We start from the raw sequence: 27738 nt of genomic DNA, 5'->3' as shown, positions 1-27738 counted from the left end.
CCTGACCTCACAAATGCGCTTCTAGTCGAATGGTCAAAAATTCCCATAAACACATTCCTAAACCTTGTGGAATATATATATAGTTATAGCTGCAAAGGGCGGGACAACTCCATATTACATTCATTTGCATGTACAGGCAGATATCCCAAAACTTTTGGCAATATAGTGTACAGTCATCTCCATAAATCCTCCAGAACTTACCTCAAGGGTGTCAGGTGTGTGTGTAAGCTTAAGGAGATGTTGTGTGAGTTGTGTGGTTTTTCTAATAACACAGCTGAATAAATTTATAAACTGTTAATAAAGCAGTGGATTGAGTTATGGTGATGTGAAGGGATTCATCAGTGCAGATTTACAAGAGTCACATGAAATATATTTAAGTTTCTTTAAACCTTAAAAGCTAAACATGTACATTTACTCAAGAACTGTTATTGGAGTGTGTAAGAATGATTCTGAAAAATAAAACAATGATATATAGAATACAGAAAAAATGAAATAAATAAAAATATACTGACACATAACATATACATGAACCTGAAATGTTCAAATTCTGTTACTAACTTTCATTTCTAACACTGTCTATACTTCTATAAAAGAAATACAACTTTACAGCGTGTTAAAATGCATCTTTACTTGAAAATTCAGACGGCCATTTTAGACATTTTAGAGAAATGTCTGCTTGTAGAAATTACAGCTTGTTCTTAAAAAAACTTCATTACATTACTCACTCACTGAAGAACTTGTGGCTTCCATCACAGAACCTCTCCAACGCTGGGAAGCAGCTCATCCTTCAGAAAGCTCTGCAGGTCCGTCAAAGGATCGTCTAGATCAAGGCTGAGGAACTTCTCCACCATATTTTCACATCTGCTCACAAGGATAGAAACAAGGCAACACTGCTCAAAACGATCCGACTGAGTGAAGAGAACTTAATTATGTTTTATGTCAACATACGGGAAAGATTCATGATAATACCAATCTACCAGACAGAGTTTGCACCTAAAATACATGCATGTTTATTTATGAGCGTTTTCCAATTTACACCCTGTTACACCACACAGCTGAAATATCACAGCAACCAAGTCTCAGTAAACACTCAGTGTTTTAGCGGGCTCAAAGTCTGTGTGCTCGAGCCAATTTATTCAAATAGTCATTATTAGCTGTTTAAATTAGCTAAACTAATCATCACACGCTTAATTTAGTCCTAATGAAGGGATGAAAAAGCTCAAATTCTTACATGATTTGCTGAAAGGAAATTCATTTTCAGTGAGGTGGAGAAGGTAGAGAAAAATATATCAGATTTTGAATTTTCCTTCACTTAATGTGTTTACTGACAGTGCTACAACCTCTGAAAACCATCATTCAGAAAGAGAGAGAGAGAGGGAGAGAGGGAGAGAAAGCAAAAGAAAGAGAGAGACAGAAAGAGAAAGAGAGAGGAGGGGAGACAGAAAGAGAAAGAGAGACAGAGGAGGGGAGACAGAACGAGAGAGACAGAGGAGGGGAGACAGAGAGAGAGGGGGGAGGAGACAGAGGGGGGAACAGAGAGAGAGAGAGAAAGACAGAGAGAGAGAGACAGTGAGAAAGAGAGAGAGAGAGAGAGAGAAAGACAGAGAGAGACAGTGCGAGAGAGAGAGAGAGAAAGACAGAGAGAGAGAGAGAGAGAGAGAGAGACAGACAGAGAGGGAGAGAAAGAAAGACAGAGAGAGACAGTGAGAGAGAGACAGAGAGAGAGACAGTGAGTGAGAGAGAGAGAGAGACAGAGAGGGAGAGAAAGACAGAGAGAGAGACAGTGAGAGAGAGACAGACAGAGAGAGAGCGAGAGAAACAGTGAGAGAGAGAGAGAGAGAGAGAGAGAGAGAGAGAAAGCAAAAGAAAGAGAGAGACAGAAAGAGAAAGAGAGACAGAGGAGGGGAGACAGAAAGAGAAAGAGAGACAGAGGAGGGGAGACAGAGGGGGGGGGGAGAGACAGAGACAGACAGAGAGAGACAGACAGACAGAGAGAGAGAGAGAGAGAGAGAGAGAGAGAGAGAGAGAGAGAGAGAAAGAGAGAGACATGACTCTGAAATGTAATTTTCATTTATGATACAGAGGAACTGCGTGCATTTTTTGTAGTAATTAACCACACTTTTTTCAGAAGAGACTGTAATTCCCAGTTATAGAGCATTTCTCTTTCAGCGGTCAGCTGTAGTCATTCCAAACTGAAATGCTAACTTGGTCCAATCGTAGGAGGAGTACAGGTCCATTTCCTGGGTGGAAATTAAGTCTGATGGGTTTTTTTCACCTGTCACATTATGTTTTACACAGGCAGTGTTTAATCACAAACATATATATATATATATATGGTACACAAAATAGAATACATTTAAGCCTAAAGTATGTAGACATCTGGCCATCACATCTGTATGTGATATGTGTATGTGGTGATTTACCATCTTTTACCAATGGTAAATCAGACTGCTTAGATTGTTTCCCTTATAAATAGTATACGACCTTCTGAACATAGTCAAGGTGAGCAATTCGTCCATCTAACCTGGAAATCAGTTCTTCACTGGACGGCTGGTCAACCCTTTGGATGGTCTTTCCTGTTCTGTACAGTTCTGATACCTGCGTAAAGCATAACAGTTATTACATTACATTATACACTGATCAGGCATAACATTGTGAACAGTGAGAGGTGAAGTGAATAAGACTGAGTATCTCCTCATCATGGCACCTGTTAGTGGGTGGGATATATTAGGCAGCAAGTCAACATTTTATCCTCAAAGTTGATGTTAGAAGCAGGAAAAATGGACAAGTGTAAGGATTTCAGCGAGTTTGACGAAGGGCCAAATTGTGATGGCTAGACCACTGGATCAGAGCATCTCCAAAACTGCAGCTCTTGTGGGGTGTTCCTGGTCTGCAGTGGTCAATATCTATCAAAAGGATCCTTTAAGTCCATGAAGGCCCCACCTCGCAACTTAAAGGACTTAAAGGAACTGCTGCTAACATCTTGGTACCAGATACCACAGCACACCTTCAGGATCTAGTAAAGTCCATGCCTCGACGGGTCAGGGCTGTTTTGGCAACAAAATGGGGACCAATCCAATATTAGGCAGGTGGTCATAATGTTATGGCTGATTGATGTATAATGTAATTGGCAAACTAATATTTTTTCTCTTGGTACCAGTATGTTCATGTTAAAGTCACCATAGCTAACTAATGTTTCTGTGTTGTGTATTGTAGGTGTGGAGGAAATACTGGTACTGTGCAGAAAGGTAAGGAAACACACCTCCAGTCCTCTCTGAACCAGGGTAGGTGGAAGGCCGGCGAGTGTGGCAATGTTAGCGGCGTAGCTGGACTGACAAATCCCTTCCTTCAGCTGGTAGAGAAAGATCAACTCCTCCTTGTCTATAGCAGTCTCTAACGTCTGTTCAGACAAATAATCAACCAAAGAATATAAAGAATAACATAACTAATATAGTTCCTGTCCTCATGTTACAGCAGCTATAATTAGTTGATGAAATTAGAAGTTTAACCTCTGATGCTGTAGACTCCGCCCATAAATGTTAAGCAAAAGTCCCTTTACAGAAAAGTTATCAATGATTGCACATGCTTTTAACCCTTTTACAAATCCCTGTGAGGGATCTGATGCTATAGAAATGATACAACTGCATTAGAACAAGAACTGATGGAGATCAGATGTTCTGCATGTAGTACTGAAACACACCAGCAGGGAGAGCAGTGGAGAGTGAGGCAGGAGGTCCAACTGCAGGACACTGTGGAAGTTTGTAGCTAGAAACACGAGTGGACACTGAGCTGGAGTTCTCTTTAACCAGTGATTCAGGCATGCAGCTAGGAGGGACAGACCGTCCACCTGTGTACACACACACACACACGTCAAGTCTCTATTTGCTTTATTATAATATTTCTCTGAGTTCTACTCTTACTGTGTTGGTTCCTTTCCCAAACTCGTCCACTAACACGAGGGACATCCCGGTGCTATAGTTCAAAGCATGAGCCATCTACACACGAAAAATATGTTTAATTAATTCTAAGGTCATCAATTAGCAATCAATTACTTGTATAGGACAGATTTGAGGGTTGTACCTGGTTTAAATCTATCATGAAAGTGCTCAGGCCCAAAGACACAGACTCGCGACTCTGCATGCGTGTGAAGATGCCGTCTATCAGGCCGATCTCTGCCTCTTTGGCAGGTACGTCAGAGCCAATCAGAGCCATGAACACAATTAGACCCACCTACATCACCCAGACATTAGGACATAAGGAGAGAACATGTTTATCTTTACCGTATCTCTCAATGTCAGGATGTATTCAGACAACAGAGCTGAGGAAGTGTCACAATGCTGCAAAAAACAGTATTACAGTGACAAAAAGTGATATAAAACATACACCTGTGGTTTTCAAAGTGAGCTCTGTTTGTACACTACATTGCCAAAAGTTTTGGGACACCCCTCCAAATTATTGAATTCAGGTGTTGTTTTTCAGGGGTTGGGCTCGGCCCCTTAGTTCCAGTGAAAGGAACTCTTAATGCTTCAGCATACAAAGACATTTTGGACAATTTCATGCTCTAGGGATGACCCCTTCCTGTTCCATCGTGACTGCACACCAGTACACAAAGCAAGTTCCATAAAGACATGGATGACAGAGTCTGGTGTGGAGGAACTTGACTGGCCTGCACTGAGTCCTGACCTCAACCCGATAGAACACCTTTGGGATGAATTAGAGCGGAGACTGTGAGCCAGACCTTCTCGTCCAACATCACAAATACACTTCTTGTGGAATGGTCAAAAATTCCCATAAACACACTCCTAAACCTTGTGGAAATTCTTCCCAGAAGAGTTGAAGCTGTTTTAGCCGCAAAGGGCGGGACAACTCCATATTACATTCATGAGCATGTAAAGGCAGGCGTCCCAAAACTTTTGCCAATAGAGTGTATCTTCCAAGTATAGATTTTTCTTAATTTCCTGTCTACATTTGTACACCCCTTCTCTGTCATCAGTGAAAATACACAAGCGACACTTAACTATTTTTTTAAACCCACACAGTGTTCATGAGCAGCTTGAACATGACAGCTTTCATCAGGTTAGTATTGTATCCTGTTGCACTTGCCTGTTTTAGGTAAATGCTCTTGCCAGAAGAGTTTGGTCCGGTTATAACTTTGACTTTTCCCTCAGTGTCAGAACAAACACATGGATTTGCTACGAAGACAGATGTGCACAGCTCCAACAGAGGATGTCTGAGACAGACAGAAAGACAGATCAGACATAGTTTAGTGAAGGACAAGAGAAGAGAGATGAATGATATAACTTGGAAAAAGAATGTTTTGTAGGAATATTTTAGTATCTGTGAGTAAAACAGAGATGTTACAGTAGATGATTTTTGTCCTTGTCAATTTTTCAAACGCCAAATATGATAACCAGCATCAATGACAAACGTCAAGCTCCATGTTTTCTGATGTATGCAAGGTTCTGTTACACTGTCTAACTGAAAATACAAAGAGAGCATAAATCAGACCCTTAGAAGTAGAACTGCTGGGCATCCCAGGTGATTCATCCCCAGCCCAGGATCTTGTGATATCTCTGAACAACTCCATGATCTCCCCTTTGGCCAGTGCTCGCAACCATGGGGTGACCTTGGACAATCAACTGTCCTTTTCCTCCCATGTTGCTAATGTCACATGCTCATCACGGTGTATTCTGTACAACATCAGAAGGATTCGGCCATTTCCACAGCGGCTGCTCAGGTGCTTGTTGAGTCTCTTGTCATTTTGAGACCGGACTACTGTAGCTCTCTACTAGTAGGTGTAACTCTGAAAGTAATTCGTCCCTCAGATCCACTAGTGCTGCTCGACTGGTCCCACCATCTCCTGACATCGAGGAGGTGGAATACACTTCCCCTAGATGTCTGAACAGCCAAGTTACTGCCCATCTTCAAACACCAGATGACAACCTACCTCTCCCTGAAGCACTTAAACTAGCTTTTATTTATCCCTGTTTTTCCCAACACAGTAGGTGTGTTTACATGGACACTTTTTAATCAGATCGGACTGAATTCAATCAGATTGACGAATCCGATCGCAGCATTTACATGAACGCGGTATAAAGTAATCAGATTGTTAGGCGTGTTTACATGACACATGATTAGAATCGGATTAGATCTTTTGACATGCGCACTGTCCACGAAAACAGGATTCCCGCCATTTTACCTACGACAACATCCGTACGTCATACGTAATTCTTGCGTCATTGCACATGCGCAGAACTTTCCAGGCACATATTCCATCCGATTAAGTGTTTACATGTCCTCTCAATCGGACTAACAATGGTTTAAACCACCCCTTACCATCCGATTGAAATTTTAATCGGATGTGGCAAATTCCATCCGATTGACGTGTTTACATGACACTTTTTTAATCTGATTGTGCTTCTAGTCCTGTTACGATCGGATTGCAAGTGTCCATGTAAACGCACCTAGTGTTTAGGCTGATGGTATCCTCAGTCTGAGACCTACTGAACCAGTGTTAATGTATTCATTGATAAAGACTTCAAAGCACTCTTGTTCATCGCTCTGGATAAGAATATCTGCCAAACACCAGAAATGAAAATGTAAAACTCCACACTGTAGTTTTTCAGCTCTGAGGTGTAGTGAGGTACCGGGCATGTTGCAGGTTCAGTGTACAGCGCTCTGTGTATGTAGGTGCGCAGTAGCCGTAGTCTTTAGAAGCCTGGGCCAGAGACATGAGGCAGTCCAGTTCAGCATACAGCGATAACATTTTATAGAGGCAACTGCTGCGCTGCAGGACCGTGGCCTGGAGCTGAGTCATCACTGCCATCTCCATGTCTGAAATATGATTCAAAAAAGAAAAATACATCATATCATCTATATCTATACAGAGAAGTGTGATTTTGATACTTTTGATACGTCAGAGTGACAGCTGCAGGACACTGCATATTGAAAATGCTTGGTTGATTTACACAATGAATAATAATAAAAAGAAGAGTTGAGGGAAAAAAAAGAAAGGTTTTATTCTGTGCCTTGAAGGTGAAGTACCTTGTTAAAGTGATTAAGGTAAAAGGTTCCACAGTTTGGAGGCCATGACACTAAAACATCTGTCCCCAACACTGACCAGAATTTTGTGACAGTGAGGAGTCCAGTACCTACAGTTCTGAGAGTGTGAGAGTTGTATATATCAGGCTGTTCTGATTCTGATGTGGTAGAGATAAGCCCTGTGTGTTTTTATACTGTAGGTTAGCAGAAGGTTACAGGTTAGACAGAGGACCGATGTGTTACAAGAGGATTTGTTTCATTTATTTATTTGAATGAAACAGAATCCTAGCAGTTTTGAATGCAGTGCCAATAAAGACAGAGTCCAGGAGAGACAGGAAGATATGAATGGACTGGAACGGATCAAAGTTTCTGCATCTGTCTCATAAAGTCAAAGTCAAAGTCAAAGAAGCTTTATTGTCACTTCAACCATATATAGCAGATGCAGTACACAGTGAAGTGAAACAACGTTCCTCCTAGACCAGAGGTGCTACACATAACACAGACAAAGTACAGAGACGCAGACAAACATAGAGCTATAAAACAGAGATAAAAAATTAAACTATAATTTAAAAATTAAAATTAGACTAAAAAATTAAACTATACTTAAACTATACTTAAGGTGCAATCTTTTAGACATACAACAGAAGTGCACAGGAAGACAAGACAAGACAAACAACATATAGGCCGACTTCGTGCAAAGACCAAGACAATGTTAGACAATGGAAGAACAGTGTATACAGTGATTGCAGTTATTAAAGTGACACATGTAACAAGACTAATATAAATATAAACGTAAAGTGAAATGTAAAGTGACGTGCGTGCATTTAGTGTAAAGCATGATGTAAAGACCGTGCAATTTTTCAGAGATGGGGGAAAAAGAGCTTTTGACCAATGACAATGTGCGGTTCAAAAGAGTAGGAGAGTTGCAAGACCTTCTTCACTGGTATATACATGCTAGAGAACATTTAACTGAATGGACACAAGACAAGTACAGAAAAATCATGAAAGAAATGATTAAAATAAAACAAGAACATCGCCAACACCATTTTTAATTCCTTTGAACCTCTGAAAGGTCTGAGCTCACCTCTGATGTCACAGTGTAAATCTCCCAGCATGTTGTCCAGCTCTTTAGTTCTGGCGCTGCGGTAATGAAGCCGGTCCTCTGACACAAACTGGACCAATCACAGAAAAACAACAAATAGTCAAAAATCTCTTATTTTTAATCTCTCTTTGACCACGAAGGTTACCAAAGATACAAAGAATAAATCACATTTATTCACTTTCTCTGAGCACTCACAATAAAATCAAGGCCTTCCATCTCAAAGTTCTCCTTTTCCACCATACCAGGAAGTCGGGGAACTGAAAGGAGGAATCCGATCTGCAAGATGAAAAAGCAAACGTTTAGCAAACAAATAAGGAGTAATTTTAAAAATATCTCTAAAACAGGTTGATCAGTTTCCTGACCAGAGGGATGTAGATGACACTGCAGGAAGAAAAACGTGAGTCCAGACTCTCTAACTCGGCACGCGCCACATCCGTAAGGAAATCTGACAAGCCCATCATCCTTCTTTTCTCTGGAAAGAAAAAAAATGCCTTTATAGTTTTATACATTTATTAACAGTGTTGTTCAAAAAATATTAGCATGAAATTGAGGTCTCATTAAGTTCCAACATAAAGAAAAGAATTATGAAATTTTTCCTTGTAAATTTACTTTCCAATACATCTGTTGAGATAATATCCTCTCAAAAATAATTTTTAGCTCATCTGGTCCACAGAAAACATCAACCATCACCAAAGTCTTCTGTAAGTTCAATGTGAAGCATAGCAACTGTACGTATACATACTACATACATATATGAGAAGGTGTGTCATGTGACATCATCAGACTGAGCCACTCACTAAAACCTCTTCCACATTTTCATATGATATATTTTATCATAACTGATTTATAACGCACTCTCGTCGATGGCGGGGTCGACGTTGGGCTTAATGGTGAAGCGATTCTCAGCCAGACTTCCTTCAAAATCCACCTATAAAAAAGCAAAGAATTTTAGAAGTTTAGAATCAGGAGCTGGACACAAAACCAGAGAACTCACCACTTTGCTAATGAGCATAGCGACGTAGTGCAGATCGTCAGTGAATTCCTCACTGATCTCCCGAAAGAGCTGGATGGTTTGAGGGAGAGAGCGTACAGTATCTCTGATCCCCACTGCGCTATACACAGTCTGTGGTGCGAGACATATACAGAATGCTTTAATGATTTAAAAAGAATAACACTCTGTACTTATTCTCAGAGCAGGAGTGATGAGTGAAAGACCTTGTAGAGATGCTGCCAGTCCACCACTTTGGTATGAGACAGAGACATTTTGCGTAGCAAAACCTGTTAAAAGAAAAAAAAAAAAAAGAAAGAAAAGAGAGCTTTGGAATAAAACTGTTTGATTTACTGTGGAGAGAAAAATGTCTATTTAAGGTTTTGCAATAAAGCGTGTTTCAAGCTTACACCAATCAGGCATAACATTATGACCACCTGCCTAATATTGTGTTGGTCCCCCTTTTTCTGCCAAAAACAGCCCTGACCCGTCCTGCACTGTGTATTCTGACCCCTTTCGATCAGAACCAGCATTAACTGCTTCAGCAATTTGAGCAACAGTAGCTCGTCTGTTGGATCGGATCACACGGGCCAGCCTTCTCTCCCCACGTGCATCAATTAGCCTTTCACCGCTGTTCCTTCCTTGGAGCACTTTTGATAGATACTGACCACTGCAGACCAGGAACACCCCACAAGAGCTGCAGTTTTGGAGATGCTCTGATCCAGTGGTCTAGCCATCACAATTTGGCCCTTCGTCAAACTCAAAGCTCAAATCCTTACACTTGTCCATTTTTCCTGTTTCTAACATCAACTTTGAGGACAAAATGTTGACTTGCTGCCTAATATATCCCACCCACTAACAGGTGCCATGATGAGGAGATCATCAGTCTTATTCACGCCGCCTCTCAATGGTCACAATGTTATGGCTGATTGGTGTATTTCCACTGAAACAACACTGAAAGGAACAAATCCATATGACTGGCTCGAGTCGAATTGTAGGACCAAACCTATGGCACAGTTTCAGTTCCTAAAATTATTCCTCTAATAAATTTATAAAATCTTTCTAATCACCTGTAAGAAAAGGACACCATTTCAGTTTTAAGAAGACTAAGTGAAGGTGTACACCAAACATTTCCTAACATTTACTTGCCTTGTCATACCTCTCTTTAGACACGCATAGAGACATTATGTAGAAAAATAAAGCTAAGAAGTGAAGCGCCAGAGACTCTAAGTGCCCCTGGTGAGTGGACTGAGCCAGCAGAGTGAGGCTAGCATTTCTAATCTGCCAACAAATCTATCACAAATCCAGGCATTTTAAATATGGTGTTAACCATATAGTGTGTTGCAGGCTGTTCAGTTGGCTGCTACTGCCACAAGCCACGCCCTCAGGTGACAAACAACTCGTCATATGTTAGCGTGATTGCTGTCCATGTACCGGAATGTTCTTGACGTTGCGCAGGAAGCTCTGCAGTGTGTTCATGAGCTCAGAATTACGAGGAGAGGTGAAGAAACGAATCACCTCCTGCCTTCTCCTCAACACACTCAGGTCTCTGGTGGGTCTGTGAAACCACTGCCTGGAAATAACAGGGAAAGGAAAGGATGCATGCTGAATCTTCTTAATACATAAACCCTGCCCTCTAAAATTCTATGCAGGGTTTATTAATTATCTAATCGTAAATGAAGGAGGGAGAGGAAAAAAAATGAGAAGCCTTACCGTAGAAGCCTGGAGCCAAATTTGCATCGGCAGCGATTCAGAATTCCTGCAACATACATCCACCTGTTACATTATCTTATTATATTATTCTATTACTTAAATATAATCTTATCTTGTTAAAAACAGATTAAATAAGATTTGAATTAAAATATGGACACTCACAAAGCAGCTTTACAGAAATATATAAATTCAGAATATAAATCTTAAACTAATCCAATCATTTAAAATACATCTGCAAATTTGTGAATGTATAAATCTGCCATTGGTTAAATAAATTTATGAATATCTTTAGCCTGTTTCATTTGTAAATAATTCAGTTTCTTGTTTATTATTTTTTTATCATTATCTTTTTTAATATTATCTTTATATATTTTATTATTATTATTTTTGTTTATTAACATATATTTATTATATATTATATATTTATTATTCCTCGTGTATTATTATTATTATTATTATTTTAAAGCTTATGGTTTGTATTTAGTGTATGATGGTGTATTTTATTCACAGCAGTTTCTTATTAATGCAAAAAAAAATTATTATTTATTTATATATATAAATGCTATTAAATTCAGAAAAAAAACACTTTTAACTAGCTAACTTTTCTCTGTATTTTTTCATTGTTGGGTCAAAGGAGCTCAAGCGAAGCAGAAACATGTTTTAATAGGAAAAAAATCAATAATTCTAATTTTTATTTATTTCTGCATGACAGTGTTACCGTAAAGACTCAGACCCTCCTTATGTCCTGACTGCAGCTTGTACACCGAAGGGTGCAGATCAAATTTGAAGATTTGGAGAACGCTTAAAGAAATATAAGAAAGTCAAGGAAAGTAAATAAACAAAACAATAAATAACTGACGTTCAGTAACTGTGTTACGTCTAACACTGCTCACCTGTATGCATCTTTATCCATATACACCACATCAGTTCTGTTAAATTAGATACAAACATGATTAATAATAGACAGAAAATCCAGTAAAAAAAAGTTTTATATATAAACAGGTACAAATGAAGTTTTCCAACATGGGAATGTCTTCAGAACAGAGCTGCTCATGCTTTGTGTTTTTTCCATCTTACAAACAAAAAAGATGCTAGTGAGAGGGTTGTGGACTTGTTTTGTGGATGTTTCACAACACATAACTATAAATGGACAAAATATGGCATCAAAAAATAATCATTAAGAGTTTGCTGCAGAGTATAAAAGAAGAAAACACACTGTATCACAAAAAGTATCACAAGAGAAAACACACTGGGATGGTGACTATATGTAATAGAAGTGCTATTCATCACACTGCTCAGTGGTTGATTATATTCCTCTGACCACACAACATAGAGCGATTTATCCCTTTTGACAGGCAGTGTGTTCTAATAAGCTGATAAAATAAATGTAGGAAATACACACTAGCCCTATTCAGATGGGATTAAACCTACATATCAGTGAACCCTCATCAGATCAAAGCGTGATCAAAATATGAAGTGCAAAAAAATCCAACCTGCTATAAACTCATTCCTCTCTGTGGTCTGGAGAGTGTGAGAGTTTTATCACTCATGATAAACTAATCTGGTCTGAATAGGGCTAATAACAATGAAAAAAAATATTCCATGAGGATTAAATGTGTTTGAGGTCATACAACGTGTAGGTGAGGAACTGCAATATGGGAACTGGCGTAGTGCTCTCTTCCAATTCAACACCGACTCTCCTCCTGTCCAGACACTTCAAGAGCGCTCCTATAGTCCTCACCTAATACACACAGAGCAACCTTTCAGTATATGAACTGTGGAAGCACATAAAAGTAGATCACTGCAACACAATGTGCCATGTCTGTGTCGATTTGAGTATTAAATTTACCTAAAACCTAACTAACTGTGCTCCTAAATTGATTTCCCTGCTTATATTTAAAAATAGGAGCTTTGGCATTTATTTTTTTAAAAAGGAAGCAAGAGTTTACTCTAATTAAACATGCAATACTGAGCAATTTAATGAATTCATCAACACAAACACTAGAGACTAGAGATCAATGGGACTCACCATTAACACCGAGTCAAATGGAATGAGGGAGGAGAGATACGGGATTCGGTCTTTCTCTGTGATGGATGGAGGGAGAAAAGGGAGATGTGCCAACAGCAGCCTCTGTTTACTGACCTCCAGTCCTTTGAACGATTTTGCACAAGATTCATGTCATATAACTATTAAGCCAGGATGTTAATTATACACTATACTGCCAAAGGTTTTGGGACACCCCTCCAGATCATTGAGTTCAGGTGTTGTTTTTCAGGGGTTGGGCTTGGCCCCTTAGCTCCAGTGAAAGGAACTCTTAATGCTTCAGCTTCATACCAAGACATTTTGGACAATTTCATTCTCCCAACTTTGTGGAACAGTTTGGGGATGACCCCTTCCTGTTCCAACAAGACTGCACACCAGTGACCAAAGCAAGGTCCATAAAGACATAGATGAGAGAGTGTCTTTGCATTAAGCATTAAGAGTTCCTTTCACTGGAACTAAGAGGCCGAGCCCAACCCCAGAATTCAATGATTTGGAGGGGTGTCCCAAAACCTTTGGCAATATAGTGTATATTACATATTAATATTAATCATATTTATTTCAGGTTAAGTTTAGCTTTAGTCAAACAGATGAGCTCAGATCAGCCAAGAAACTCAAAATCTATAAATCTATCATTTATGTAATGTTTTCAGTATAGTGAAATCACTCTGTATTATAAGTTCTGTCCTTACCGAAATCAGTGTTAGGATACACTACAATTTCCGGTCTGTAGTCTGGATTAGATCCTAAAATACAGGAAGAAGAACATTAATAAATAAGAGTAGTTTCCAATCCGGTACTTCTGCCTGAGCGGCGAACAGAACTGACCGAGTGCTCTGATAAACCGGAACAGACTTCTCTCCTGCTTCGCGCTGGTGATGAGGACACAAGGGCTGAGCTCCTGTATGACTGAAATAGAAAAGTAAAGAAATAAATAATTGACCTCAGAGTGTTTAGGAATAAAGTACCTCACATGCAAACACTGCAGAGCTGGGAGTCAGAGTTAGAACGTAGAATGGACTGAAGGAAGAAAGAAAAGAGGAAGAAAATTTAGGGGAAAAGCTATAAACAAGAAGCTGAAGGGAAGGAAAAAAGGTAAGGAAGGAAGAAGAGAAGAGAGGAAAGGAAGTTGTAAAGACAGAAAGAAAGAAAGAAAGAAAGAAAGAAAGAAAGAAAGAAAGAAAGAAAGAAAGAATGTGGGGGGATGTGGTATTGTTAAATAAGATCACAAATCTCTGTGTGCAAGAACTATTGAAAAAGGAGCAAATTAGCAATGCTCTGGAATAAGGAATCTTCCAGACCTGATTATTAGCGTGTATTTATTTAAAGCACTGTTTTGATGTTATTTGTGATATTTACTTTTGTCCAGTAGACTGAGGTCTCGGTTATCCACCATGTCCGGCATGACATGCAGGGTACAGTCTTTACTGTCGTAGAAGCTGAGCCCAACCTGGCCATGATGTACAAGTACACTCAGAAACACCTGCAGATTACACACACACACACACACACACACACACATAAAATATACGTTTTGTGGGGAAATGACTGTTTGTACATTATACTGCCAAAGGTTTTGGGACACCCCTTCAAATCATTGAGTTCAGGTGTTGTTTTTCAGGGGTTGGGCTTGGCCCCTTAGTTCCAGTGAAAGGAACCCTTAATGCTTCAGACATTAAATGTGCTGTTACACAAAAATAATCATCTTCATTATTCATCTATAACCGTTTTATTCCATATCTTATAGAATATAATAAAAAATATTGAAAAATTCACCTCAGAGGTTTCCTCATTTTCATCTCCATCTCCATCAAGTCTGACCGCGAAATCTCCTCCTTGTGCCTCATTACTCGCCTCAGCCATGCTCTCACTGGAAGATTAGTGTTTATATATATATATATATATATATATATATATATATATATATATATATATATATATCATATATAATATATTATCACAAAAAATATCATATTTCACTTAATACAAAACCCATAGTAGATGACGAGTATATTTAATTTCACTAAAGGGTTTAACTAAATGTAGCCTCTTTTTTTTACCATATTTTTATAAACGCATTTTTCTGAAAATTATTTATTTCCTGTCAGTTTTTCCAGAAAAACAAAGCTAGTTAGTTAAACGTTAGCTAGGTTGCTAGCTGTCGTGTATCTGCTAAAATAATTAAGCTAAGGCTAGCTAGCGTTATCAAACATCTATATAACAGCAGCTAAAGTGTTTTTTCTATTGATATACCTACCGTAAATATCTTTATTACTACAAAAAGTTCGTTTTAAACTTTAATAATAGCTGACAATATCTAGCAAATACGAAGCATCTTAATGAACCAACGTCCAAATGTTCTACAAGGCTCGGAGTCAAAAAGAATCGATTCATTTAAAACCGAAAATTCTTCAGTGTCGACTCTTATGCTTCGGAGTCGATTCTATATGTAACATGAAAAACTTGATTCAGATACATTTTTTTCTGACAAACATCTTTTCTAAACCACAAAAATCAGTAGTCTGAACGTATTCAGAAATTAAATTATACGTCAAAAGGTTGGTTTACAATTGAATAATGTAGCCAACGCTAAAGAATCTTAAGAGCTGAGGTGATTTAGCTAGAGTTAGCTTTCCGAAGCTGGCTAACTAATTAGAAATGTTTAAATGGTTGGATACGTTATTAATTATGTCCCTTGTTATCATATCATCTCAATTATATCATAATTATCGTATTTATTCTACAACAAGACGCTTATTCTGATTTTAATACTATGAATCGAGTGAGCCTGTGTGGAATCGACTCCATTTTAAATTTAACGGTCGTTAATAACCGTCACCTTCGCTGAAGTAACATACCTGAGCTCAGCTAACCACTCCAATAAAAGACTAAAACCCAGAATATATAAATATATAATTAGCATTTTGCCATCTACTTTGGTCATCGGTATTTTTAAAATCTTTATGCTTATTTATCCTTCCATTTGTACATCAGTCATTCTACAATGTAGGGTACATTCCATGTCCGTTTGTGATATTTTTTGCAACAACTTTTTCAAAAATATCATATTTTACACATTAACAGAAAGCATATTATAATATCCCATAAACATTCATTGTACCCTACGTTTCATTAATCTTAAAATTACGACATTGTTTCTAAATTGACAGTTTTTGCTGTGTCCGTTTTTCAATTTATTCAGGCTTGGTTTCAAAACAATGAAAAAATACCATTAAAGTGAACAATTTAAATGTTTTATTTAGTTCAACATTCTGAATACTTATGGAAAATACTTTTTTTTATTGCATTTTGCATTTAAATAAAATAAATATCTTATTTTTTTATTGTCCACAAAAGTTCTGTCAACTATGTTACCAACATGATTCCCCCATGATGACTTGATGTGTTGCACCCCATTTGCTACTAAAAATGTGGCCGTCTCGTGCAATATGAATTGAGGCCCATTGTCCGAGACAAATTGCACTGGTGGTCCAAATCTGAAAACTGAAAATTTCTCCCAACTTCTCAATCGTCTTGTCAGCCGAGGTAGATTTCATGATAGCCACTTCAGGCCACTTACTGTGCGCATCAATGACAACCAACAGCATTTTGTCCTCGACTGGGCCTGCAAAATCAACATGAATGCGATGCCATGGTTTCTGTGGATATTCCCATGGGTGCAGCGGTGCCAGTTGTGGTATGTTGCGTATGCTTTGACATGATGTACATGTTCTTGCCTTTTCTTCAATTTGCCCGTCCACTCCTGGCCACCAATCTCTTTCATGCAGACCATTCCACAGTGTCCTGCATGCAGCTATTTCAGCACTGATTTGCGCAGCGCTGGTGGAATGATCACTCTCCTTCCCCACAACAAACAACCTGTCTGCACCGAAATCTACTGAAAATTTCTCCCAACTTCTCAATCATCTTGTCAGCCAAGGTAGATTTCATGATAGCCACTTCAGGCCACTTACTGTGTGCATTAATGACAACCAACAGCATTTTGTCCTCGACTGGGCCTGATTTGCTCAGTGCTGGTGGAATGATCACTCTCCTTCCCCACAACAAACAACCTGTCTGCACCGAAAGTTCATGACGTCGAGTGATGTATGGTTTTAGCTCCAAGTCATCATTCTCACCTTTTCCTGTCATGACGAAATCCATGACCTTCGACAAGACAGGGTCATTCCGCGTGCCTTTGCGCACTTGCACAGCTGTTACCGGGGCCTTTTCTACTTGACTAAAGTAGAAAATTTCGCCTACTTTTGTCTTTTTTACTTGGTCAGTGAGGGGCAATCTGGACAGTCCATCCGCATTTCCGTGCAATTCTGACTTCCGGTACTTGATGTCATAGGTGTGAGCAGATAATAGCAACACCCATCTTTGCATCCTACTAGCAGCAAGAGAGGGGATGCCATGGTAAGGGCCAAAAATTGCAGTTAGTGGGCGATGATCGGTCAGCAGTGTGAACTTCCTTCCGAAAATATACTGGTAAAACTTGCGCATTCCAAATACAATGCTCAGTGCTTCACGTTCAATCTGAGCATAGTTTGCTTTGGCTTTGCTTAAACTCCTCGAAGCAGACGCGATCGGCTTTTCTTGACCATTCGGCATGATGTGGGATAAGACAGCTCCCACACCATATGGGGAAGCGTCACAGGCCAGTTGAATCGGAAGGGCAGGGTCAAAATGAGCGAGGGCTTTTGACCTTAACAGAGTCTCTTTCGCTCTTTCGAATGTCTCCTGACATTCAGTGGTCCACCTCCAACTATTTTCATGACACAACAACTTGTGCAGAGGTTTCAACAGGGTAGCAATGTTTGGGATAAGTCGCCCGTAATAATTAAGCAAGCCAAGGAAGGAATGTAGCTGGCTCACATTTTTGGGCTTTGTTACGCCCTAAAGTTACTGTTACACCTCAAAGTTACTGTTACACCCCAAAGTCACTGTTACACCCTAAAGTCACTGTTACACCCTAAAGTCACTGTTACACCTCAAAGTTACTCTTACACCCTAAAGTTACTGTTACACCCTAAAGTTATTGTTACACCTCAAAGTTACTCTTACACCCCAAAGTTTCTGTTACACCCTAAAGTCACAGTTACACCCCCAAACTACCAACCATTACTTTTTTTTATGAATTAAATCATGGACACAAAACTTTGTATTGATTAATGTTTACTGTTCTGAATTACTTAATAACAGCTATAAATAGTCGTTCCCATGAAAAGATGACTCTTAATGTTACAGCTTTTCCTCTGACTGTTATGAAGTCCTGACACTGGAGACTCCTTCCATAAATGTTACATAAAAACAGAATTAATCAGTGGTATAAATTCTAAACAGAGAACAGCTACAGTGATAAGACGGCCAGTTCCGTGACACAAAACAGAATTTAATTTTTGAAAGGAAAACTGGCTGTAGTTATAGTATCTGTACATGTATGTTCAATAGACTACTGGTTACAGTTTGGATTAATTTTTTTGGCAGGTGAACAGGTAGCTTAATCTAAAGATAGCTCAGAAGCCAGGACTTTGCGTCACTGTAACAAGCAGTAGTATTTTGTGTTTCAACATTTTACCACAAGAGGGCAGCATCGGGTAAGTGATACTCATGACCTGAGGCCTGCAGAACATTGAGAAGTTGGAGAAGTTTCAATCACCATTTCAAGTGTTCACTAAAGAAATAGTACATTTCTATATGTTGAAACCGACTCACTTAATGAAATGTACAAAAATCAGATCTTGTTTCTCAGGAAAAGCATTTTAGGTTCAGATGTAAAATACAAGCGGAAGAAGAAGACAGAGCAGAGCACTGACGGAAAAGATACTCTGAGGGACAGCAGCTCCGTTACACAGGTTTGAGTCGCAGCACTCGGTGGTGAAGGTGAAGTTTAAACCCATTAAAATCTTCTGTCCAGTGACCCCACACATCGCCGGGAGAGCACAAGTCTTCTCACGCAGGACCACCTGAAAATCACCTGAGGACCAAAAATGTAAAGCTAATCATCTTACACACTTCTACAGGATGTTAGCATAGATCTGGTTTGCTTAGCAATGCTGTAAATTAACCAGTTAAAACTGTTTAACGTCATTGTTTCTGTACATTTACCGACTCGTGACTTCAGAATATTCAGTGACACCACGTCTCTGGTGAATTCTGGATTCTGATTGGTCAGAAGGTTTAATTTATTTTTTTATGAGCTCTAACAGTGATGCAAACCACAGGTTTATATTAAAACACTCGCAATAATACTTTATCGTTGCCATGGTAGCACAGAGACTTTTACACTCCATATAATCTAATCCTTATATAATAAAGATATTTTTACAAGGATGCTTTTTTTTAACAAAGTAAAACTTCTGTATAATAAACTTAGGTGAAGTTTATATAAAATTGGTGGAAGGAGTCTCCAGTGTCAGTGCTGCGTATCATCAGTCAGCAAGACTTTCTTTTTAATTACAGAGAGACTCGTATTTGGGATTTAATTTGAGAATAATTTTTTAAAATAAGTAATAATAAATTGACAATGTTGCTTGAACACAGCTAGAATTGTTCGTGACAGGATAATAACTTCATGAAGCTGTTAAGAGGAAGCTGCATCACTGCATCACACGCAAATGCTGATTTTAGAATTTCCAGGCAACAACAAAAACCAAAACCTACATTAATAATAAAATGTAATAAATCTGTGCAGCGGTCAGTATCTGTGCAGCGGTCAGTATCTGTGTGGTGGTCAGTATCTGTGCGGTGGTCAGTATCTGTGCAGGGGTCAGTATCTGTGTGGTGGTCAGTATCTGTGCAGTGGTCAGTATCTGTGCAACGGTCAGTATCTGTGTGGTGGTCAGTATCTGTGCGGTGGTCAGTATCTGTGCAGCGGTCAGTATCTGTGCGGTGGTCAGTATCTGTGCAGCGGTCAGTATCTGTGTGGTGGTCAGTATCTGTGCAGTGGTCAGTATCTGTGCAGAGGTCAGTATCTGTGTGGTGGTCAGTATCTGTGCGGTGGTCAGTATCTGTGCAGCGGTCAGTATCTGTGCAGGGGTCAGTATCTGTGCAGGGGTCAGTATCTGTGCGGTGGTCAGTATCTGTGTGGTGGTCAGTATCTGTGCGGTGGTCAGTATCTGTGCGGCGGTCAGTATCTGTGCGGTGGTCAGTATCTGTGCGGTGGTCAGTATCTGTGCAGGGGTCAGTATCTGTGCGGTGGTCAGTATCTGTGCGGTGGTCAGTATCTGTGCGGTGGTCAGTATCTGTGCAGGGGTCAGTATCTGTGCAGGGGTCAGTAATGCGGTGTAACCTTTCTGTGCAGTGGCCCTGCTGGAGAGACATCTCTGTCCTGAAGGACAAAGTGTAGGGATATGGATACAGTCCCGAGGAAGAGGCGTGACAGCAGGAACCACACACTTGTAACAAAACAGAGGCACTGTAATGGGACAAAAAAATAAAAAATAAAATAAATAAATACATACATACATACATACATAAAATAATTCAATAAATAGATACATAAATCCTTTATGTTTGTCAACTGACACTGTTTTTTAAAAATATTGTTTTATACTGCTATTTTATTACTTATTACTTGTTTGAATTTGTATGGTGAACTTTAGTGACTAGTAAGGCACCTATGAATAAAATGTATTATCATTATTATTTTTATTATTATTTATTATTTTTAATTTTTTTTATTATTAAATACCAGATTCAAAGTAGTAGCCTAATAATTACTAAACCATGGAATTAGTATTTCAGTACTAATATTTGCTTAATTCAGTATATTGGTCATTGTTTTTGCAGTAGAAAATAAAGTTGCTATTTTTTTTATGCAGATATTTTTTTCAGCGACTCACAAATGAGGAAATTACATTTTATTTATTTTTTAATTTTTTTTAAGCAACTTACAAATAAGGAAATTTATTTTTATTTTTAAGCAACTTATACAATTTTTTTAATGATTTTTTTTAAACTAGAATTATTTATTTCATTTTAACATGACATCAACATTTCCATCCCAGTACATTAAACACACTGTAACAGCCCCATGACCGCCCCCCCCCCCGGGGACAAAAAGCCCAAGTCTAGTGAATTCTAACCTTACAACTGACCCTTATCCTCATCCCTCATCCCTGTTACTCACCCACAGCCGGCAGAAAGCAGCACAGAAGAAGAGCACCAAAGAGACGAGACATTATTTCCTCTGGAGTTAAAAATAAAATCCAACTTCAGATGATCAAAAATCGACTTATATCCTGGAATCCGGACCTTCCTTATATATTTTATACACTTCTCTATGTACACAAAGTCTCATCTTACAGTCTAAACACACGTCCTGCACCCCAGGGGATAATCGTCTAATCCCATCTCAGAAGAATCCAAATATTACATAATAAAAAAAATCAGACAAGTAAAAAAAAATTCAATTCTTCTCATTTAATTCGATCTTAAATTACGACTACGAGGATCTTCTTGCTCCTGATCAACTTTATCATCTAACGATCTGTCTGGAAACATTTGGAGTGGAAAAGTGTGAGATTTTATTAGACATGATTTGTTAATGTGATCCACCGCAAAGCCGGAGCTGAAATCCTAAATCCTGTTCCACGAACCCTTCATTATATAGAATTAGTAAGAACACACTCATTTCATCAAACATGCCACGTGAATTAACAGTTAGATCCTGAAAAAAAATGGACGCTCGGTTGAGGTTTTAAAGACTGTATGCATTTTTCATATAATAATAATAATAATAATAATAATAATAATAATAATAATAATGAAAAAAGCTGATTATTATAACAAATAAATATTTACAGAAATGAATCTAAAGCTATTAAACAGCAGATCCTTGAACTAAATATCATTTAGTCAGAATCACACAAAATAGTAGATTTAAAACTCTATTAAGGAATTATTTTAATATTATCATATTTTAATTAGTTTAATACCTTTAATACATTATTTAATTATTTTAATAATTTTATTTTAATACCTTCTCATTATGTGCAAATCCCTACGTTTGACTTTGAATTGTGCAATAATTTTTTAAAAATATGAATATGTTTCTAAATAAATATAAATATAAATGAATTTCTATCTATATAAAATATTTACATTTTTTTTTATACCTTATACATCTTACATTAATTGACTTGTTTACTACTCTCACCTTGACAGCAGTCGTTGTTTTTTGTTGTTGTTGTTTTTACTCTTATTTCCATTCTTAAAATGAAATTATATGACCAAATTCTATGTGAATTGCACTGGAAGGACTGCTCTAGTTTTGCTGTACTGAGTATAGAGACAATAAAAGAATCTTGAGAAAGCTGCTCTCATAAATGGATAGTGAAGATATCACAAATGAAGGAAACAATACAGTATCTATTACTTCTCATTATTATTATTATTATTATTATTTAGCTTATTTCTATTTCTTTTTATTCATCTTCATCTTCATCTTCCAGGCTAAAATAAAGGTTTAATAATGTTTTAAAAACAGCTCAGAATTCTGTATTTTGGCATAATTTATAACCATTTTTATAATATATATAAGTCTGTGCAGTCACACACCAAGGATGTCTCTGGACTCTGTGTAAAATAAAATTTAACTCTTTCAGGTATAAATCTTATAAACATATAACCCGTTAAATAGCGTTCTACAAGCTGAAATCTTTTTATTTATTTATTTTTTTAAATATTGCTTACATTTTTAATTGGATTGTACACCATGTGTAGGAACACTGAGAAATAATAATAATAAATAAAATAAGGGTAAAACTTTGTACTGTATAATGTTAATATTCAGGTCTGAAAAGTTGAAAACAAAAAAAATTAAACTATTCTAAATTAAAAAAGAAATATAAAAAAAAGAAAAGAAAAAAAAAGAAAATGGATACAGTTTAGAATTATTGGATAGCTACGAGTTTGCTGAAACATCAGGCTAATTTATTTTTATATTATATTTAATGTTATATTATATATTATATTTAGGATTATTAGATATGGTATATATATATATATATATATATAATAAAAATAAAACTGAATTAACATTAAGTTAAATAAAAATAAAGTTTTAAAAATAGCTATGATGTTCATGCAGAGTCTCTCCTTCTTCTTCATCTTATTAGCATTATTATTATTATTATTGATATAAAAATATAAAGATGGATAAATTAATGTTCCAGTAAAGTCCAGTGTTAATAAGATGAAGATGAAGGAGAAGAAGGAGAGACTCTGCATTCAGAAATCAGGATAATTATGTTACATTACAGTAAAAAATTCTAGTGATTCAGAGCAAATTTGTTTTCTTGAAACAGCCGTAATCTGTCTCTAAACCAGCATAAATATGATGCATGAAAGGGTTAAACTGATGTTTTAAACTCCCAGGAACACAAGGAGCCACTTTCTATAAGCAATCAGTCCAAAAGCCAGTTTCAGTTGAACATATTTATTTATTCACATTTTTCATTTCTCAGTGCAGGGAGACTTTTATTCTGTAGATCACAGCTGGAACGTGTTTATGATCACGTTTAAGAGCGGGTCGCTTTTTGTCGAGCTGTCAGAATGTAACGTCTTAAATTAAACTAAAACACAGGCTGTCATTCTAAGGAACACTTGGATAAAAAAGATAGAGAAAGCGAGCTACATTATAAAGCGCTAACATTTTTTCCCAACAGAGTGCAATGAAATAAATCTGCAGTAAAAAATATTGCGAGTAGAAAGAGTGGAAGATCAACATAATGTCTGAAACGCTGCTACAGGAAAGGTCGTATATCCACATGGCTCAGGTTGTCAGTCACTGTCATCAACCACGTAGTAATTCTCTACATGCTAGGCTAATACACCAGGCTAATGATGGAATATTTGCTAATCCAAATGATCTCAGCATTAAATTTAGCATTGTTGTTTTTTTTTCTATTTAATTTCCACAATGTTATATAGGTTGTTATTGAACTTGGCTATCAGTGAAGTAACATTAATATTAGATAAGCTAATTATCTAGATAGCTAGTGTTTAAAATCCGCTAACAAATCATTAACTGGTTTCAGTGCTGTCAAAGATACAGAGTGTGTCTAGGTCAAGTCTGTGTGTGTGTGTGTGTGTGTGTGTGTGTGTGTGTGTGTGTGTGTGTGTTATTTCATCACTAACCCTTATTATTAATCTATTAACATTTAATATGTTTGATTTTGGCAAGATAAACACAATGACTGGTTCAATCCACCGACCAAAAAAAAGTGACTATTAGCATATTCAAGTACTGAGTAAAGAGATAAAGTGGAATTAATGCTATAAAAAATTAAAGTGCAGTCAGTTCAAAACTAATCCTCAATTAAAGTGACTTTCAAAATCTTGTATAAATAATATAAATATCCTAAAATTACACTGAAGAACCGTTCAGCGGGGTTAATCTGAGCACTAACACTGATCCCGCGTCAGTGATGCTGAATAACACCCAAAGAAAGTTCTAGAAACGAAAGAGAAATTTCTATCTATTTAATCCTGGAGGTTCTAATCTGGACCTCATTCTAATCTGGAAGGTTTTTAGGTCCACTTCTGTTCACATATGTTTTCATCTGGATCTTTTTTAGTGGATCACGATGTCCAGAGTTTAGGTCATGAATATTTTAATCTAGACTCTAGACTGTGGCACTCACCAGGAAAAGCAGGACAAAAATAGAACTGGATAAACACATAATCCTGTTTCTGCTTTTCCTAATCTGGATATCGCCTCATTTGGATGTTTTATAATCCAGATCTTAAACTTTTCCTAATTTGTAAATCCTAAATTGAAGTTTAATTCGAATCTTAATCTGGATTTCTCATAATCTGAATGTTTTTATGAACTTCACATTTTAAACAAGATAACTTAATCCGGATTTTTTATAATCTGGATTTCTCATAATCTGGATGTTTTTATCTGATGTCCTATTTTTAATTTGAATATATTAAGATGGACTTCTCATAATCTGGATGTTTTTATCTGAAGTCCTATTTTTAATTTGAATATATTAAGATGGATTTCTCATAATCTGGATGTTTTTTGTTTTTTTATCGGGATGTTCTCATCTCATCATTTGGATGCTTAAATTGAAGCCCTTTTTTTTATTTGAATAATTTAATCTGAATTTGTGATAATCTGGATCTTTTAATCTGAATTCCTTTTTAATCTGGATGTTTTATTCAGAACTCCTTTTTTAATAAAAAAAAAAAGTCAATATATAATAATAATAATAATAATAATAATAATAGTAACCTATTCTGGACCTCTCATAAACCTAAACTGTTTTCATAAGAGTTATGAGTGTGTTTATCACCAAATCTCCGATTACAGGAGGGATCTGGGGTTTTTCATAAGGTGGACGTCTCATTCTGGACTCAGCATGGTGTGGAAGTGGACTGTAGGTATGAGAGATGATTGTATTCCTTCCTCTAGCTGGAGACCCGGTGGTAGAACGGCTCGTCTGGGCGAAACCCGTAGGCGGTGGCAGGGCGGCCATTCGATCCGTTGCTGTGGAGAGAGAGATTAGTGCAGGTAAGAGGTGGGATGAGTCGGGAAGGTATACTCTCACTAGATGGCGATCTTTTACTTCAGTCAGCTGAGATTTTATCTGCGTGCTAGAAGCAAGCTGGATAAGTGGAGGTTAATATGAAGCTCATATGAAAGTAGACACTCAGGACATTAAGAATTTGTAGTGTTTCCTGAAGGATTTCTGTATTTTAGCCTATTAGGGGTTCATATATTCATAGAAAAGTTCCGGTTGTTTTTTTCCACACAAATTTTTGTATCTTCAAAGTAAATGTTGATATCAAACCCATTTCTGCTCTCTGAGATGCTCCAAGTGCTTGTTCATCTAAAAAGCAGCTGAAATTTTATCTTCAACCAGTAAAATTCTGTGTAAGGTTCTCCAACAGAGGGAAAAACACACGTCTTCATCATCTTCTGCATCATCCTCAGTGCCTGCGATGGTGATAAGTCGTAGCCACCCTCCACACAGACGCTTCGCCTTAACCCGAATACTTTATTGTCTAAACCGATTTGGGAATTAAAATGTTAACCGGTTAGACCAGACATAAATCATTACAGTAATTTGTATGGCACAACTGGAATGAACTAAATCCTAGATTATCGGTAATGAGATACAAGCCGTGTACGCAACCGGAGAAAATATACGGCAATGAGTGCACCTGGTGCTCATTTGGTTTTATGGACACAAGAGTATTGTGTTGTACTAATTGCCAAAAGGTCTGGCTTTTATCAGAGACAGGTTACGGCACTGTGTGTATTCGAATCTGACTCCTGACTCATAATTTACGACTTCCAAGTAGGAAAAGAAAACGCTGCTTTAAGTCGGAAATTCCTATTTGGGAACTCGGGATGGTCTCGTCATTCCCGAGTTCAGCAAGTGACATCAAATCAATTTGTAAAAACACCCAGCTTAGTTACTCATGGTCACTATTCCAGACCGAACAAATCGAGCACTGATTCATTTCTCCCAAACTCTCGCCTTCGAAATACCGAAAGCTCCGTATTGCGTGCCAGTCTCCTGGACGTTTTTTTTATCCCCATGAGTAAAACAATGAAGACGACTGTGGAAAGTTTTTTAAAGAGAGACAGACAGAGCCCATCAGAGTGTTTAACGTCAGCCCTCGACGATCCGATGGGGGAGTTTTCGGGGTCTGACGTGCCGACGGACGCGTGCGAACAATGGCGCTGGTGTTGAGGGAGCTTCTGGGAAGGATTCGTATAAAAGAGGCGGGTTGTTTGTTAGGCTGGAAAAACTGGAGCGATATGTATTTTAAAAGGGAAAATGTTTGCTGATGCGGATCTGGTTTTGGAGGCCGTGTGTTCTTTCTAGTCCCAAATCGCTTCCAGTAATCAGTTACAGAAATGGTGGGTTTCTGTAACTGATTACTGGAAGCGATTTGGGACTAGAAAGAACACACGGCTAGATGCTATGCTACAATATCATATCCCCATACTTGATGAGGTTTTCTACCACGAACGATAGAAAGAAGCGTGGCAAGAACGCCGGTCTGGAACCAGAGCCATTACAGGGTCGTGAACACGTGTGCGCTCACAGCTCAGGATAATGAAAGATGAGTCGTACGAGTCGGAACGTGGGATTCACGACTTCCTGACTTCAGCTTGAAATCAAAGGTTAATGATTCGGAAGTTTGCGAGCTGCGATTCAGTGAAAACACAAAATGTTGCATAAATTATTGTAAATGTTATGGCAGATTTAAAAACGATTCATCCCGATAAGCAGAAATACACAAAACAGGGAGTAAGAGCGTCTGAACAAAGCGAATCAAATGCGAGAAAGTGATTCGACTCGCTGCGGGAAGTGAGCGTGTGTTATCAGAGCGAGAACTGCGAGTGTGTGCTATCAAAGCGAGAGTTGCGAGTGTGTATTATCAGAAAAAGAGCTGCGAGTGTGTATCAAATGCGAGAAATTGATTCGTTTCTAAATGGACTCACTGCAGGAAGTGAATCAAAAGCGAGAAATTGATTCGTTTCTAAATGGACTCACTGCAGGAAGTGAATCAAGTTCGAGAAAGTGATTCATTTCCAAATTGACTCGCTGCAGGAGGTGAATCAAATGCAAGAAAGTGATTCATTTTTAATCGACTCGCTGCAGGAATTGAGTTAAGTACTGTGTGTCTGTGTGACAGAGCCGTAGAACTGAAGAAATGCCACGTGTTCTGCTGATTTCTGCCGAGAAATGATAATTTATCTGCTGTTTATTTAATGATGTAATTGTTCTCAATGTTCTGCGTGCTCGAGTGAGTTTCGAGATTTCCACACTGAGGAGTGGAGGCATGTTTCCGGCCAATTAAAATCCAGAATATCACCTG

At 37.9% G+C, this 27738-nt stretch overlaps 2 protein-coding genes across 6 annotated transcripts in view; both read right to left on the bottom strand.

Annotated features, from left to right (window-relative positions):
• Positions 1 to 646: 646 nt before the first annotated feature.
• msh5 (mutS homolog 5) lies at positions 647 to 15268 on the bottom strand. The gene is made up of 25 exons (XM_058414031.1): positions 15143 to 15268; positions 14662 to 14755; positions 14245 to 14368; positions 13714 to 13794; positions 13578 to 13631; positions 12874 to 12995; positions 12476 to 12585; positions 11738 to 11773; positions 11563 to 11645; positions 10845 to 10890; positions 10566 to 10704; positions 9359 to 9421; positions 9138 to 9266; positions 8999 to 9071; positions 8506 to 8615; positions 8339 to 8419; positions 8126 to 8213; positions 6648 to 6834; positions 5104 to 5230; positions 4081 to 4230; positions 3921 to 3995; positions 3701 to 3847; positions 3263 to 3400; positions 2525 to 2598; positions 647 to 861 (listed from the first exon to the last, which is right to left on the bottom strand). The coding sequence occupies exons 2-25, from the start codon at positions 14746 to 14748 to the stop codon at positions 750 to 752; spliced, it is 2436 nt and encodes an 811-aa protein (XP_058270014.1). The 5' UTR covers positions 14749 to 14755; positions 15143 to 15268; the 3' UTR covers positions 647 to 749.
• Positions 15269 to 24846: 9578 nt separating this feature from the next.
• Positions 24847 to 27738, bottom strand: part of kifap3b (kinesin-associated protein 3b) — a 35876-nt gene continuing 32984 nt past the window's right edge. For all 5 annotated transcript variants that reach the window (XM_058414384.1, XM_058414386.1, XM_058414383.1 and 2 more), the window contains exon 20: positions 24847 to 25390. In XM_058414384.1, the coding sequence (XP_058270367.1) occupies positions 25312 to 25390 (79 nt within the window). In that variant the 3' untranslated portion in view covers positions 24847 to 25311. The remainder of the gene's footprint in view (positions 25391 to 27738) is intronic.

This window comes from Hemibagrus wyckioides, linkage group LG17 (assembly GCF_019097595.1).
Source record: "Hemibagrus wyckioides isolate EC202008001 linkage group LG17, SWU_Hwy_1.0, whole genome shotgun sequence".
Lineage (NCBI taxonomy): Eukaryota > Metazoa > Chordata > Actinopteri > Siluriformes > Bagridae > Hemibagrus > Hemibagrus wyckioides.
The sequence above is the reverse complement of the archived record's forward strand: the minus strand, read 5'-3'. Positions and strand labels throughout refer to the sequence as shown.

Bases quoted from the DNA above. Each gene is read 5' to 3' on its own strand.
- msh5 (XM_058414031.1), bottom strand. From the start codon at position 14,748: ATGGCTGAGGCGAGTAATGAGGCACAAGGAGGAGATTTCGCGGTCAGA. The intron at 5,231-6,647 runs GTACCTCACTAC...TGTCTGTCTCAG, and splicing joins CTGAACCTGCAACATGCCCG to ACATCCTCTGTTGGAGCTGT. The intron at 2,599-3,262 runs GTGTGTTTCCTT...TGCTTTACGCAG, and splicing joins TGGTTCAGAGAGGACTGGAG to GTATCAGAACTGTACAGAAC.